A 17553-nucleotide genomic window follows, 5' to 3' on the forward strand; every position below is an offset into this window, starting at 1 on the left:
TTGCGCACTTACAGCACTGTCACGTGACTTTGTTAGCGCTTGCGTTACCTGAGGTGGTATTCGCCGGTGTTGTGCTGTCCAGACGTAAGTTGTTATATTAAGTTTATGCTGTTGTTTTAAGTAGAAAGCATATTGTTTATTGGTAATGCTGTTTTCGATGTAATTTGTTATTAAGTCCGGTCTCTCATGCCACACATCCATTTTCTCACGCAGGGCCTTTTATACCAAGAGCTGAGAAGCCGAAGTATGCGATAGTTACGTCAGACGCGTCACGCTTCAGGTTAACGGGGAAGAAGCAACGCACGATGTGAGTAGATCAATGTTTAATAATTAACCAGTTTTTGACAGAGTTATATAGAAATGTAAAATGACCGACAGTGATGCATTACTTTTGTTTTACTGACAAAGACAAAGTGTTAATCCTGTCTTGTCATTATTTTCTTATCTTGGTTCACCTCTTTATCCAACGTAAAGTCGTTCTCTTCACTTTCCTCTTCTCATGAAAACACTTTATAGTGCTATGAAGTGAGCACGTAAGCTAATAATGTTTACATACGTTACCACTTGGATGATTGAAGCATTTGAAATATTCCCTATTACACACAAGAGCTGTGATTTGATGTGTTATGTAGAGAACAGTGTTTAATGGTTAGCAAAAGTGTGTAAGTAATAAAAACTACCATCCCAGGACACTCCCATGAGCTATATTTCATCAGCACTTAGATGTTAAAATGCCTATAAATGACAGAAAATCATATTCATGATGAGAAACCGAAACTAGTGCAGAACTCGTACATTAAAAATGTAGCACTATCAAGTTATTTGTTTCATGTTTCACAGTAAATTTGTCAAAATGTGGAGAAATGAAAACCGACCAGCTGCAGGTAAGCCTCACTTTCACATTTTCCAATATATAAATATTAGCATTAACAGTCAGCTGGTTGAAAGTACACATCAGAGTCTGATTGAGCTATTGAGTTTAGTATTTTCTTCATTTGTAGGCTCTCTCTCCATGCCTGCTCTGGGCAATCAAAGAAAGAGGAGCAGGCTGCCTTTGACATCGAATCCCTGTGAAAATGGACGTTTTTATAGCAACAACTACAGTAAGATGGAAATCTCAGCTCAAATTTTCCATATTGAGTCTTAAAGGGGACATATGACACGGTTAAAACGATTATTATCGTTTGTTTCAGATTTAATGCAATGTGTATACGATGTAAGGTTATAAACACTGTACTTTCCACTTACCGTGCATGTTTGAATGTCCTCTTTGCTCCGCCTCTCTGAAATGCGCAGATTTTTAACAAAGCTCATCGCTCTGAAAAGCAGGGTGTGCTATGATTGGCCAGTTAACCAGTGCGTAGTGATTGGTCAAATACTGCAAGCGTGTGACGGAAATGTAACGTCTCTTACCATATTTGGAACATCAGGTTGCAAAGCAATTGTGCTGACAGGTACGCCCATCTTACTTGCGTATACATTTGGGCGGTCTTAGTCAAATCATACCACGAACTGACGTACATTTGTGGGGGTGTGGTTACACGAGGCGTTTCAGGCAGGTCTGGGTGAGCATTCGCTTTTAGATAGAATAAATGCGTCTTTTGTTCCGACACTTTACTATTTGCAATTGTATGTGTCTAATTCATGCATGGGCAACTTATAGTACACCAAAGACACATAAACACACGTATTCAACGTACCATACGACCATTTTAATAATAATAATACCTTAATTTTGTTAGCGCAGCTGAGAGGTGCACACACTTTGCACAGTATATATATTGTACCATATTTGGTTATCATGCAGATCTTTTTAGTTTTTGTGATGTTGTATAACTGATGCATGTGATTTATCTCATATTTGGTCCTGTAAACCTTTCAAATGTTCTGTTTTTTTTAATCGCATTTGGTTTTCGTCTTTGACCAATCCATAAGTAGATCATATAAATTGTTCATATTTGTATTATATTTACTGATTTTTTTGTGCATTTTTTAGGTGAGAGTGTTCAATGGGACCAGTCAGTCTCTTTTACATCACAACAAGCCAACCTGAAACCTTTTGTTTCACAGAATATGGCGGGACATGGATATGCACCAATACCTTATCCAAAAAAGCCTGCAGGTGCTTATGGCTGGTATGCGATGTATTCTGCTTATTCTGCATATCCCAAAGGGTATTAAAGCTCTATTTTGTGTATTAAAGAAAAAAATCTGTATTTGTGTTTGTCATCAATTTACTATCAGGTCACAGAATTGGCAACCTCCAATGAAACAGGATTCGGTGCCAGCAGTTGGATTTCAGGTTAATGGTGGTTTTCCAAGCAGCAGCTCCTCTTCACCAGTTCAACCCAGATTTTCCAGCAGTTTTCAGAACCAGATTAACAGGCCAGCAACTTCCTTCAGAATGCCTTACTCTGCCCAGCAATGTAACCCTGCAGCAATAAACACGGAAGATCCTGGAGCTCAGAGTCAGAGCAGAAGGTGGAACTTCAGATCTACTGGACCATCAGGCAGTGGGATGAGTGCAAAAGTGAAGAAGGACACATCACAGGACCGGATAAACCCACAGCATCAGGTGTGTGTATTTTATTCTAAAGACAGCATTTGAATGGATCTACTTTATATTGACTAAGCGTAAACTGTGCGTCATGGCTTGTTTTGTAAAAAAAAGGGTATTACATCACCGTTTACTTTTGATGGAAAAAGATCAGCTTGGACGTCGAGCTTAATGTTTTTTTATCTTCTGTTACAGATTTTGGTACAGAAGTGATTTTTTTCATAAACTATCTCATTAGAAAGAACATCCAGGATGTACATACTTTTTAAAATAATAATGTCTACTTTGTGATAGGTAGATAAAATGATCTCTTTAACACTTTAAAATAAGGGCATTAGCTTACAATTTCCTCTTTCAGCATTTATAATTTTTTCTTAATGTTAGTCAATGCCATTACAGTTATTCATGTTAGTTCATGAGGCATTAACAGATTTAGAAATCAATATGAACTAAGATTAGTAAATTCTTGAGAAGTGTTCATTGTTAGTTCATGTAACTAATGCAACTAATTGTTTACAAATAGCACCTTAGTGTAAAGCATTATCTCAATATGAAAATTCAGCCTTCTTTGTTCATCTAACATCTTTGTATTTCCCTACTGTTTGTTAGAAGCCTCAACGTGAGAAATCATTGCGTGTCATCACAGCTGTTATAGAAGGCATGAAGCACTGGGGCCAGTATACCAAAAGAGCACCTATGCTCTTTTAGATTTTCGGTGAGGAGCCTGTATCACAGACACAGTTTTTTTTTTTAATCTGTGTATCTAACAGAAGTGTTTCTCTTCACAGCCACACTTGATTCTGCTGTTCCAGTCGCAGATTACGGAGCAAAAAAATTCCTCATGAGGAACGGCAAAGATGTGGTCCAGTGTCTCTACCTTGAAAATGTGAGTCATGAAAGTCATTCCAAAGCAACGGACATATTTGAGTTTATCAAAGCATAAACATAAAACTATCTATTTTGTTCAAATGTTTTCAAAGACACTTCTATTGATCTGGGATAGAGATGACAAACCAAACAAAACAGAAGATTATGAAGAGGTTCTTTGTCCTGTGATTTACCTCCAGTTTATTCCCGCTGTGCCTTTCTGATTTATTAACATTTTCTGTTTAACCATGAATTTATATTAATAATATTCTTTAGCGAATGCTGCAACATATAAAAATCATGCAACATATTTGTTTTGCCATAAAACAGTATGACTGACCATTGACATGTGACGTTTGTAGTGGGTGCAGACATGAAGTCAGAGAAACTAACTGTGTTTATGTCCAATAGGATCAGACACTGCCCAAACTGATCCGGGGTCAGGCGTATCGCTGCATTGGGAACTACAGCAAGCAGACAGACACAATGACTTGTGTGTCAGTCCGGGCTGCATCACTGTCAGAGCAAAGAAATTCCCAGGAGGCTGTAAAAGCGTCAGACACAGAGATGAGGAATGCGGTGCTGGTTCTCAATGAAATCTGAGTCCGAGTGTAAATATTCATTTAACATGATGCCGACTAAAGTTAGGATTAAGTTGTGTTAGTTGTGAAGAAGTTCAGAAAAGTTCTGTAATAAACAGAGAATGTTAAGCAGCATTAACTCTGTGACCATTAGCTGAGGATTTTGATTGTATGTTATGAATTAGTTACTTTTCATTGCATTTCTGAGATGTAATTTATATGCCTATACAATATACTATTATTTATAAGTTATCTCCACTTTCTAATGGTCACTTTATTTGAATTTACATTGTTTTGGTGTGTTAATGAGGAATTGTATTAATTCAGTTTATTAAAACGTTGCAAATATTTTGTAAAACCTATACGGTGTCCTCTCAAAAGATGTAGATTTGTTAAGTTTAGTTTGTGAAATGCTTTATTACAAAGAAGAAACACATAACATTTTTAAGGATTCAAAATTGAACACAACGATGAGGTAACATCTCAAAAAATCTCTTTCAAAAGGGATCCGATCATCTGAAGAAGGCCATGTTATAGAATTATTTACAATCAAAACATCACATTGGGAAACCCACAGCACTAATCTACAAGTTCTACGTTCTACCAGTGGTCAGACTTCACATACAGTACATGATAAAAGATGAATGAGTGGCTTCACACAACCGGTGTCCTGCTGCATAACATTTAAAGGGACTTCTCATTTGACATTTGATGCCAGTTTAATGTTGTGCTCTGTTCAACAAGTAAAAATTTCAAAAAAGGCTTTACATGCCATATTCTGATGTCTTCTGCTACCAGTAAAAGTATAAGAAACACATTTAACCATCAATATTGTCTGATCAGCAGATATCCCCCAAATCTGAAAATGCAAAAATGTCTGCACATTCTGTCTGGGCCAATGTATCACATAGAAGGTTTAGTTTCACTGTATTGGTGTGCCAGGCAGAAATGCGTTAGTGGCTTAGCGCATTAGCTTAATTTAAACGAAACACAAACATATCTAAATAATCACAAGAAATCAAAACTGTTTTTACTTGCTGTTCATAATTTTGTTAAACTAATTTAGTTATGAAAACTTGTTGTAATCCCTTAATGGGCTGGTTCACTCAAAAATGAAAATTCTGCCATCATTAACTCAGGTTGTTTCAAACCTATATACATTTCTTTGTTTTGTTAAACACAAAGATATTTGTAAGAATGATAGCCATTTTCAGTTCTGTGACATCATCCACTACCATAGTAGGGAAAAATATTGTATCTTTGTGAGATATTTTGAAGAATTTAGGAAAACAAACAGTTCTGGGGCACCATTGACTACCAATTAATTTTTTGACCTATAGCAGACGTCACAGAATTGAAAATTGCTAACATTCTTCCAAATATCTTTCTCTGTGTTCATCAGAACCATTAATTTATACAGGTATGAAATGACATGAGGGTGAGTGAATGATGACAAAATTTTTATTTTAGGTTGAACTATCACTTTAAATCCCAACCGGACGTTAACTTGACATGAAGGACCTATGTTAAACTCTTTCAGTTGAAACACGCTTCTAATCATCATTATAGATGAAGACACATAATCGCATGACATTAATATAACAAGAGAGAATTAACAAAACGTTTCAGTAGAAGTACCCGATGAAAGGTACTTAAATCTTAGCAATGGTCAAAAGGCACAAGTTGGTTAGAAGTTGGTATTTTCCAAGAACATGTAGTCTCAGTGTTGACTAAACCCAACTTCTCCAAATCCTCCTGATATTGTTAAATCCTGCATAATTCAGCAGGTGCAGTAACCAAAGAATGAGGAGGCTTCACATTTCCCATTCTCTCTGGAAATTGACATACGTTTGGAGAAAAACATTACTGTGTTTTATTTATTGGATGTTCTCACTTTCTGGAGCTTTGGGAAGGACTTCATGCTTGTGTTAGAGGTCAGGTAAAAATCCTCTTCCTTACTCTCACGTGGGAGTCTGAAGTCATGTCAAAGTTCTTGAAGTTTTACAGTTTCAGACAAAAGACTGTGATGTTAGTGATCATTTTACAGAGAATAAAAGGTTTAGCGTAAGCCACAGTGTTGGTCCTCCGGTGTCATGGATTTTGTTTTCAGGTGCCTGATACAACCTGAAAACTGTATTAAACAAAACTGAAGAAATCTGGCAGATTTATTGAGTTTGAAAGAAGTTTTTCAGGAGTTTCTGTAATTTACTCATCGGGTTCTGAGATGGACCAACTTTTGGCATATTGATCCATGTTTTCAGAAACTTTTCAAAGTATGCCCACATGTCCTTTAATATTTTCTGTCATTAGTGCTTAAGGGTCTTCCATCAAGATAAAAAGACAGACCTTGGAAATAAATAGGGGACAAAACACCCAAATCCATATCGTCCTCTTCGAATACCCACCTTGCAGACTCTGAACAAATAAAAGGACAAGAAAATGAAGTAGTCAGCACAAAGTCAATGAGAATACAAAGGGTAACATCTTCAGTTCTTCTTTCCAGTGATCTCATCATGACATCATCGCTACCAACCATGGAAAATTAGACTTTGCAGTGTGTCCAACGTCAACAGAATCGCTTCATTTTTGCTATGGCGGATCAGGGTGTTTATATCAGGTGGTGGTCTTCAGCGCTCTATAAAAGGGTGGGCAGCGGGGTGGGTGATAGGTGCTCTTTGGGGGCATACTTGGCGAAAAAGGGGAGGAAGAGGGTAAGCATTACACCCACGATTGCCAGCATGTAGCCCCATCCTATCTGGCACTCCCCGGCATAGTAGATGTCAGAGTCTCCGCAGAAAGACTTGACCAGGTTGGAGTTGAGGCCAATGGGATAAACCAGCAGACCGGATGCCATAATAAACACTAAAACATAAAGAGAGAGGAAGCAAATTAATTATTTGAAGAAGTATCTCCTGGAAAAAAAAACAAGAAGAACAATCATAATAATAATTCACGGGTAACAGGGGTAATAATTTAGACAAATGATGTGCACTTTTAACTTCCCTATCATTTAAAAAGTTTTTTTTTCTCCATTAATCAATCATTGGAGTTTGGGTTCCTCATCACAGCAGGGCAGTGTTGGCTTGCTCACCGGGAGACTGCATTCATTCATTTATTTATTTATTAGATATTATTTATTAGAATGATCTTGCTTGTTCTATAAACACCATGCACTGTGCTGTGTTTTACCTTTTATGTTTTCCTGTTTGCCCCTGTAAAGCTGCTTTGGAACAATGCACATTGTGGAAAGCGCTATATAAATAAACTTGAATTGAATTGAATTAAACCAAACTTAACGTTGGTTATATTAAAAACTAAGAAAAAAATACTATTCTGTGATTTAAACTTTAATTTTTTTAACTTTAATCCTACATTACAGTGATATAATTACCAACAGAAAGCGACAACTATGTTTTAACTTGCAAAGTGGTTTGTTCCATTCCATTCCATTTTCTACCGCTTATCCGAACTACCTCGGGTCACGGGGAGCCTGCGCCTATCTCAGGAGTCATCGGGCATGAAGGCAGGATACACCCTGGATGGAGTGCCAACCCATCGCAGGGCACACACACTCACTCATTCACTCACACACTCACACAATTTTTTCCAGAGATGCCAATCAACCTACCATGCATGTCTTTGGACCAGGGGAGGAAACCGGAGTACCCGGAGGAAACCCCCGAGGCACGGGGAGAACATGCAAACTCCACACACACAAGTCGGAAGCGGGACAAAGTGGTTTGTAATTGTGTTTATTTAACAAAATATTACATTGGCCTATTTTAAGCAAATTCAATTAATAAATATTTGTTTTTCAAAAATCTTATGACAATTACGAGCAAAATTATTTGAGAAACATACAGTAAGTCTCTTTAGCTCTGTATATTATGATACACAATATGATTTGATATCATATTTAGAAAATAGCCTTGAATAATGTAACCAATGCTAATTTATCATTCAAACATACCATAAAATCAAAGTCAAAATTGTGATAAATTCAAACTAAATTGCCTCTTGTCGAAAAGTTGTGGTACCATAATGAGTCAAAAAAGCTTTTTAACAATGTTAATGTAAATTACAAAAATACTCCCCGTCTGGATATAATAACCGCAAACTAGCTGTCAAGAATTATTATTATGGGAATTTAATCCCACAGCATTTCAGACTATATGTCTGTTATAGCAACTAAAATGCTGAAGATGGCAGTAGAGTTCTATGCCTCAAAAGGCTAAAGCAAAAACTTGCCTCTAGTATCACAATAGCCTACTGATTAACATTTTGTCTTGGAAGCATCAAATACATCACCAGCACAAAAAACCACCAGCTCATAAATGTCTGATATCAAAATTTTACGGATGATGGCTGGACGGTGAACGTGGGAGCTAAATGATGAGAGAGAAAAGCCATTAGGAGAGCGAGTCCTCTAGTCGATCACTCTTAAGAGTATCTGCCTTCACTGCTCATGTTAGTGTCCAACTCATCTCACGTCTATCGACTCTTAAAGATCCATTACTATCCAGGCCTGTGCTGAGGAAATGCACTGGTGAGATCTGGTTACCGCCACTGTCCATGCTGGCAAATGACTTCAGTTTGAGGGGTTTGTCACCAAACTTCTATATCTTTACTTAAATTATACAGAATGGCAGAAATGGCTTATAACTATAATATTTAGATGTGTATTATCACATCCATGGTCTAAAATTCGCAATGTAACACAGCATCTTGTACGTGTTACTTTTGTACATGCTCTGGCATGTGTTATCGGTCATTTTTTCATCCTCAAACCAATACCAAGCAACAGAACCTAATTTCTCGCTGACAAGGTTGACTTAGCACACATATACGTGACTTGAGGCCGCTGCTGTAATCCACTGGAGATATGTGTCTGTGACAAATTAATTGATGATGAAATTCAGTGAATAGTGTAATAACACTTCTGCCTGCCCCTCTGGTGGCATTTGCCTTTAGGATTTAAAACCTGAATGAACAGACAGTCTGCTCCACTGCCACTTATTATGTCGTGTCACTGGACACGATGAGGCCAGTGTCACCATCTCTTTGAGTGATAATGCTGTATAGCTATATTTCACTCAAAGAAAAAGTTGACAGTGCTGGCAACCAATGTACCAACTGTGAACTTACTGCATCCAATAAAAAACACAGTTTGCTTTGATCTTTGGAGTGTAATTCTTTTTCTGGAGCATCATGTAAAAGGTCTTTTTTGATTTATGGCTTCGTTTCAACCCTGTGACCATTGAAAATGTGAACTCTTTTGGAACACACTTTCACAATCTTGATTATTCCATTTGGTTCACTATCAATGTCCAACAGTTAATGTAAATGTATCATAGAGAATAATGTATGTCACACAGATTTCCAGCATAATGTCATTTCTGCCCCCCTAACACAGGGGTGCAACTGTACATTTTCGGAGGGGTATGCGAGATCAGTTTTGAATAATCGGACGATTGTTTTTTTGATTAATCGGATAAGACTAAACTTTAGAATTTCAACTTTTGCTAATAATAACTAAATTAAACATCCAATAAGGGTATTTATTGTATTCTTTTAAAAGCGAGTATCACTTATATAATCTAGAATTTTTACATTAAATACCTTCCCAAATATAATTAACAATCGAGTTGTAGTGATTAGAGATGTGCTGGTGAGGAAATGTTCCCAGTGAATAATAAACTTATTTTGAGCCTCAAAGTTAGACATTTAGATGATTCCATTTCCTTCAACAAAAAGTATTGTTTATATTATTTATTATTATCAAGACGAATAAGACATGATATACTTGTGTTGTATATCACAAATAAATTACAGATAAAATATCACAAATAAAAGCTTTGTTTTTCCCCACTTACTTTAAATCGATGCTAAATTGATGTTTGTGGTTCATTGATATTTAATGAAAACACATAAATAAAATAGTAGCCTATTTTAAACATAATCATGCGAAAAATGACTGGAAAAAAAAATAGCAGACCCCTTTATCAATGGCGGGGATTTCATTTATCTACCTAATTGTCATGGACGTGGGTGGTGAGGGACAGAGGACCCAAACGCAAGGCAGCGGGTAAGGGGTTTAACAGACTTTAATAAATAAATAAATACAAAACAAACACCCACGAGGGGGTAACAGAACAAAACATAACAGCAGGAACATGGACTGACTAGACTAGACTAGACTAGACTAGACCAGACCAGACTAGACTAGACTAGACTAGACTAGACTAGACTAGACTAGACACAACACTTGACACTTAAACTACAATAAACTATACTACACAAGACACAGCAACTCACCACAAAGACACAAACAATGAACCAGCACAAGACAAGAGACACAAGGTCAATATAAAGGGAACCAAATCAAGAGGGGACAGGTGCAGGGGATAAACTAATAAACACTAACTAGAAAACAGGAGGGCAGGAACAATGACAAGACCGGAGAGAGAGTATGGCAACTAAAAGGTGCCAAAATAGTCTCTCTCCAACATAAAACAACGGATCCTGTGACACCTAATATACACAATTAAATGATATTTACACTTTTTTCTAAATTTGAAGAAGTACCTGCTTGACTACATTTAATAACAAAATACAAAATCAAATAAAAAAAAATTGAAGCACAAATGAAGCTCCCTTTTGACCAGGCCCACTAATTGAATCAAAACCATTAAAACCAACAAAATTGGTCAAAATCTGACTAGGCATCAACTCAGAATTTGGGGCAAGAGTTTTTGACATAAACATAAAAAAACAGCTAAAATCATTATTATAAAACGGTCTGTTCTGGACCTTGATTCTGAGTCAAGTTCTAAGCCGTTATAAAATTTCCAGGTAACAAACTGCTTCGCGGGGCTTATTGCTTTATTATGCCCAGACTTTAGAAGGAAATGTGTAAAGTTCTGAAAAATAAATTATATCTTGTAAAATGGAGCGGAGAGTATTACAGACACACCGATATATCTGCCAATAATCGGTATCGGCCAATAGTTTAAAGACAGGCGATGATCAGAGCCGATGTTCTGTCAATCAAAAGAGGACAGGAAAATGCAACAAATGTGTGCTCGGTATATAAAAAGTTTAAGAAACATCACAAGTTTAATGTTCAATATTAACAGTCATTATATGAATTAAGAACATTCAGAAAGTAAAGAAATATTCATTTAATCTTCAGAATCGGTATGGGCAGATTTCACTCGGAATAATTGGTTATACAGTCTCAGTATCGGTGAAGAAATCTTTTGTTGGTGCATCTCTACAATTAAGAGTAAAGCTAAAAGTAGTTAAATTATAAAAGATAAAAGGGCTGTCTCGGCCAGACCTGTCTGTGGATAAGTATTAACGTAGGTGTTTCCAAATAAACCTCAACTGTGTCATATTGGATTATACTACCGCTACAACTCCAGACAAATAAATGGCAAGCCCAACTTTATTACAAGCAAATCTCTTGCTGATTCGGGACTTCATCCAACAGCGGTCTGATTTAGGAGCCTGTCTCTGCGCTGTTGGCAGGACGGCCGACTATTCCCTAATGCATTTCGAGTTAATGAGACAGCAGAGAAAGTCACTCATATTGAGTCAGAGATCGTCTCTTGCATGATGACTGTCCTCTGCATCCCTGCAGACACTAAACTTCTGTCTCCGCTCAAAATGAATTAACACTGTGACTGGGATGTTGCGATTTGATTAGTACGAGGAAGTGCAGGGGACTCTGTTGAACACAAATCCGCTAGGATTGGCAACAGGCAGATTCTTTCTAAGGCACAAATCCGTCTGTTAGGTCTGACGTCACGCACCAATGCTTCCAAGTCTTAACGCTTTATCAGCTGCCAAAAGCAAACAACAAACAATGCTTATACTCGCCATGTGCTGTAAAACTACACACAATCACGATCCTGACCATTATCCCCATTCCGGATTAGCATTAAGGTGAGTAAATTATTTTCATTTTTAAATTTAGACTAATCCTTTAAGGTGCCTGCCCTTTGGATCTGCCTCTATAGGCGACTCATTTGGATTTGGTTTAAAGCATGTTTGTCTAGCTTGTCGTAACAGGCTCAATCAGTTGTAGATCACTGTCTTTCTGTGATTACAGGCGCCGGCATTTTACAAACCACACACACGGTGAAAAATCCAGTGAAAAATGTTGCCATGCTTATCTGCTCAGCCCTATGAACCTGCTTTGAAGCCTGCAGAACCCACACACTCGGAGACACATTCACACACACACGTTTACATATACACATTGAGCAGATGTGAAACTGTGTGTCTATGGAAGTCATCACCCACATAGTCAACATGTTCCTGTTCTTCAGAAATCTGGGCGATGTGTGCCTGTACTTTATCTGTCAATTGACATGACGACTGATCAGGTCATGCTAGTATGTTTCTGACTAGATTTGCAATTTTAAAGTGTAAGATAACAGAACAAGGAAAAAAAGCTGTAGACTTTTAAGGGACCAACTACAGAAGGGACCAAAATACCTTTGGAGTGTTTTTTTACTTGGACCACTATACAAATATCTGGCAACCACCCTATGGCAACCTAAAACTGATGAGTTTCCTTTTATATCTCAATCCATCTTCAAATAGACATTCATGAGATTAAAGGAATGAAAACTTTGGTTTATTTCTTTTGTGTCTCAGAAATTTCTCCTGAGAAAAAGAGTCGGAGTAGGAGTAATGCAGGACACATAAACGTTTAAAAGTTTCTATTGAATCATGTTGATGTATAGGAGAAATAATAAAGATATTAAAGAGATCTCATCTTTGTTTTTTTTGTATGAGAACATCTGCATTGTAAGCATGTCATGGCCCTGTTTAGCCCTTTGGGCACTTGCATCCAGTTGCACCAGTCAAACTACCGTTAAAAGAAATGAGAAGGTTGATTGTCTCAGTCCAGGAATTATAGATCTTCCGTATGAATCACAGAGAAACATTCATTTTCTTGCCATTATGAGCGAATTACACTAGTAACACTATAACTCCCCAATTATGACAAATTACTATCATTTACCAAAACAGAAAACACCGTGATGATGGACATGATCCTGGCTAACTTTTTACTTTTATTCATAATTTTGAGTATCATATAGTTTTGCTTGAAAATGATCGAACAATGTCACAACTCACAAGTATATTTCTTTCACAACAAGGACACTTCTTATTTTCTGCATACTGTATGTACAACAAAAATGCTGGTTTGTTTTCAACCCATTGGTTCAGACCCTACCGTTGCCAAGTCAAAAACTGCATCCAACCCTCTGTTGCTTATTCAAAAACAGCACAACTAACACCAGCCTGCGCTGTTTCTTGCTCCAACTGCAAATCAGGACTAAAGTCATGTACTGCAGTTAAGCAAAAGTGTCATGAATACAGAAGATTGTATAGTGTCTGTTTCCCATGTAAATAAATATAAAGGAATAGAATAATACGAGACTAGTATAAATATATAAAAGTCTAATAAATCTTTGTTTGCCGGCACTGCTTGCGTTTATTTGCTGGCATGCATATGAATGATGAAGCGACTGACATGCAGCATATGCTGAGAGCCTCCACCAAAGCCCAGAAATATTGTTTAATTACGCCTCTGCAAAGTTGCAATACATCAAAATGACTTTTCATAGCACTGTTCTCGCTTTCATTTTAGTTTTTTGTCTTTAACATTGTTGCGTCTCTCGGTTTTATTATCTTTTATAACGGAAGTAAACTAAAGAAAAGAGATTGCCAGTTTAATTAAAGGAGACGACATGATATAAGGACCAAAAAATGTCGCCACAGGGTGAAAGATTATTGTTATTTTCAATTTTAACATAAAATCAGTTCCACGGAAATGTAACTAATAAAATAAATCACAAAAGGTTAAAGTCAACCAAACAGATCTATTTGAATAATAACCGTTTTCAGAAATTCCTTAATCTTGGACACTCAAACCATATTTTAAAGCACCACAAAGTCAAAGTGTTACATGGAAGGTAAAATGATAGTTTACCCAAAAATAAAAAAATCTGTCATCATTTACTCACCCTCTTGCCATTTCAAAACCTTTATGACTTTTTTTCATCCGCAGAACACAAAAGAAGATATTTTGAAGATGTTGGTCACCAAACAGTACTGGACCCCATTCACTTCTTTTGTTTGGACACAAAACCAATGTCAATGGGGTCATCTTAAGAACATTTGTCATAATATCTCCTTTGTGTTCTGCAGAAGAAAAAAAGGCATAAAGGTTTGAAGAAATGATGACAGAATTTTTAGTTTTGGGTGAACTATCCCTATAACATATAAATAACTGAGTTTTTTAAAGACAGAGCACAGAGTTGGTAACATAAAGGTCATGGGTTTGAATTGCCATGGAACACATATTGACAAAAATGTATAGCTTGAATGTACTGTGAGTCACTTTGGATAAAAGTGTCTACCAGATGCATATAGTTAATGTAATGTTACATTTTGATTACATTTTTTAAAAGAAATCACACAACAGAGGCTCACTATACACACAGTCTCACACAAATACTTCCATCCCCCTGAAGCTCATTTTCAGAAGCGGGTCTCAATAATGCCAGGTGGAGATGTGGCGGGCGCGAGACAGACATCCCTTGGAATTGCTATTCATTGGGGGTGGACCGGGAGCTATTTCCATTTCCCCTTGCAGGCGGGCAGTTGACCCCCTGCACCACCATTTTCTCTCTTCCTCCCTCTCTTTCTGTCGCTCTCTTTCATTCAGACTGAGATAGAGAGTGGAGCATCATCTTGAATGTCCAATAACGCTTCATATTCCCGGCTCGGTAGATATTCAGAGCTCTGTGTGTAGTTGAATGTGATACAGTGCAGTAAGCTTTGAATTTTCAATATGAAAGCTGATGAAATAAAATATAGTTTTCTATCTAAAACAGGAGCTGAAATGCAGAAAATGTAATCATGGCGTGTGCATTATGTTGTAAAAAAAGTGGAGAACTCAAGGTCTTGGGACTGTGGCTGGCTGTCTCTAATAACTGCATTTGTTAAATTCCAGCGAGACAACCCTGATTTTCAGAGCTCACTACAATCATAATTACATCTGAAGTGTTTACTGTCTGCCTCACTCATTCGCTATAAGGGTCATCAATGCGAGTGAGTGGAGAGAGAGAAAGAGAGACAGCAGGCTATAAAATGCTATAAAAGCTCAATAAAAGAAAGTTGAGGAAAAAAATATAGAGAGAGAGAAAATAGGTGGTGAAATTCTGTGTGATTAAGTGTAAGAGAGTGTTAAAGTTTAGAGAAACGAAACAAGAATATTTAAAGGTAGCAAAACACTTGACAAAGGCTATTTTGAGGCATATGTTTCTTGAGAGGTGTAGGTTAAAAAGGTAGTTCTTCAATAGACCATGTGTGAGTAAGTGAAGGAGAAAGACAGTATCATATCAACAAAACTAATTTATTTTTGGATTATTTGTGTGGTTCAGCATGTGTTGATATCTTTGTCTGTCTGGCTGAATAACAGAATTCCTTTGGCGTTTTGAGTCAATCATTTACTCATACATTCTGTTAGACCTTCAAACCTTAAATTAAAACTTGCCAAAGTAAGAGTTAAAATTGGCTTTGGCGAATGGTTGCACATTCCATTGGTGTTACATAAGAGAGAAACAACTTTGTGTATATGCACACACATGCACGCATGCATGCACGCACGCACACAAACACACATACACACACACACGCACACACACACACACACGCACACACCTCTGCACACACACACACATGTTGGGTTTCCATGTTTTATGGGGACATTCCATAGACGCAATGGTTTCTACACAATGGTTTTCTACACTACACAAATACCCTACCCCTAAAACTAACAATCACACAAAACGTAATGCTCTTTTAGATTTTCAAAAGAATTAATTCTGTATGATTAATAAGCTTGTTCCCTCATCGGGACAAAAAGATGTCCCCACAAGGATAAGGATTTTGGATATTGCCATCTTTGCGGGGACATACCGTAGGGTTTACCCTTCCCACACCTACACACATGCACACACACACATAAACATATATATGAAGACTTTGGTTCCAAAATGAAATAACTCTATTTTAAAAAATAATCTAAAATCATGTTTTTTATGATGTCATCATGTTATTATCTTGTTCTATTGTGTTAGTTAGCAGTATTTTTTTGTTATTATGGCTTAATTAAAAAAACAACTGCAGTTTTATTGATGTTATGGAATGTTCAACAAAAAAAAAACATGATAAAAAAAACAGAGTTATCTCATTTTGGAACCAAACTCTTCATATCCTCTATAATGAATAAATCCCATCGTAAATCAAACCTCACACATAATTCCGGTGTGTGCATCACAGGCATTTAAAACTGATCATCTGCATTCATGAATTCATGATGTATGTGATTTGTGGAGCATGTTTTAACTGGTCATATGCATCAATGTAAATGGTCAGCCAGTCACCAGAATAAGATTGAGGAGCTATGCAATGATAATTCAGTTTAAGACATACTTGAGCACTACACATTCATCTCTGTGTCATAGACCATCTATCTTCCTAATTGCTTTTACTAGCAGGTATACATTCATAGTCCCTACATTCATTCCATTTACATGTGAAGGTGAAATAGGGTTAAATGTTAAGTTGAAAACATACTGTACATTAAAAGACTTAAAGTAATGTTTCAACCCAAAATGAATATTCTGTTATCATTTACTCACCCTTAAATTGTTACAAATCTGTAAAAATGTCTTTGTTCTGCTGAACACAGAGAAAGATATTTGGAAGAATGCTTGTAATAAAACAGTTCTTGGCCACTGTTGACTACCATAGAAGAAAAATTGCTTAAAAAAAGATTTGTTCTGTTGAACACAAAATAAGATTCTTTGAAGAATGTAGGAAAGCAAACAGTTCAGGGACACTTTTTACTACCATTGTAAATGTTTCCTACTACGGTAGTATGGTAATCAACGGTGACCAAGAACTGTTTGATTAAAAGCTTTATTCCAAATATATTTCTCTGTCTTCATCACAACAAAGAAATTTATACAGGTTTTGAACAACTCGAGGGTGAGTAAAAGCCTAATTTTCATCTTTGGCGAACTTAAAATAAAATAAAAATAAGATATTAATAATACAAAGATTATTATTCTGCACTTTGATGTAAAAGGTAACCTGAAAATCTTTGCATTCTAAATGGCTGTGTAAACTTTAAACTTAAGTCCAAAATGTTTAGGCATACCCTTACAGTCAAAGACCTCATTTTTATGACTTTCTAATGTTAGCTCGCCACCTTTGAAAGAACATTGACTTCCAAATGATAAGCTGGTCTCTGTGTGTGGTGTGCACATGTATACCTTGCTCTGTGGCTTATGCAGGTGCAGTAAAGTAAATCCATATAGTTATAGCTAACAGGCAGAGCTAAAGTCAGACATGTCTGTCAAGCTTTACACGGACTAATAACTCAACTTCAGAAAGTCTCAGAAGCCCAGTTTAACCCAGAGTATACAGCATTCAGTGTGTGTGTGGTGTGTGTGTGCA

General features: G+C 36.8%; 2 protein-coding genes across 2 annotated transcripts in view; one reads left to right on the top strand and one right to left on the bottom strand.

Annotated features, from left to right (window-relative positions):
- Positions 1-4257, top strand: LOC130418826 (spermatogenesis-associated protein 22-like). Its single transcript, XM_056744960.1, has 9 exons — positions 1-84; positions 214-307; positions 841-884; positions 1002-1103; positions 1997-2135; positions 2245-2575; positions 3167-3272; positions 3346-3443; positions 3836-4257. The coding sequence occupies exons 3-7, from the start codon at positions 854-856 to the stop codon at positions 3263-3265; spliced, it is 702 nt and encodes a 233-aa protein (XP_056600938.1). The 5' UTR covers positions 1-84; positions 214-307; positions 841-853; the 3' UTR covers positions 3266-3272; positions 3346-3443; positions 3836-4257.
- Positions 4258-4422: 165 nt separating this feature from the next.
- Positions 4423-17553, bottom strand: part of LOC130418827 (LHFPL tetraspan subfamily member 7 protein) — a 99343-nt gene continuing 86212 nt past the window's right edge. Inside the window, exon 3 of the mRNA XM_056744961.1 lies at positions 4423-6867. Coding sequence (XP_056600939.1) covers positions 6641-6867 — 227 coding nt within the window. The 3' untranslated portion in view covers positions 4423-6640. The remainder of the gene's footprint in view (positions 6868-17553) is intronic.

The sequence above is a fragment of the Triplophysa dalaica genome, chromosome 4 (genome assembly GCF_015846415.1).
Source record: "Triplophysa dalaica isolate WHDGS20190420 chromosome 4, ASM1584641v1, whole genome shotgun sequence".
NCBI lineage: Eukaryota > Metazoa > Chordata > Actinopteri > Cypriniformes > Nemacheilidae > Triplophysa > Triplophysa dalaica.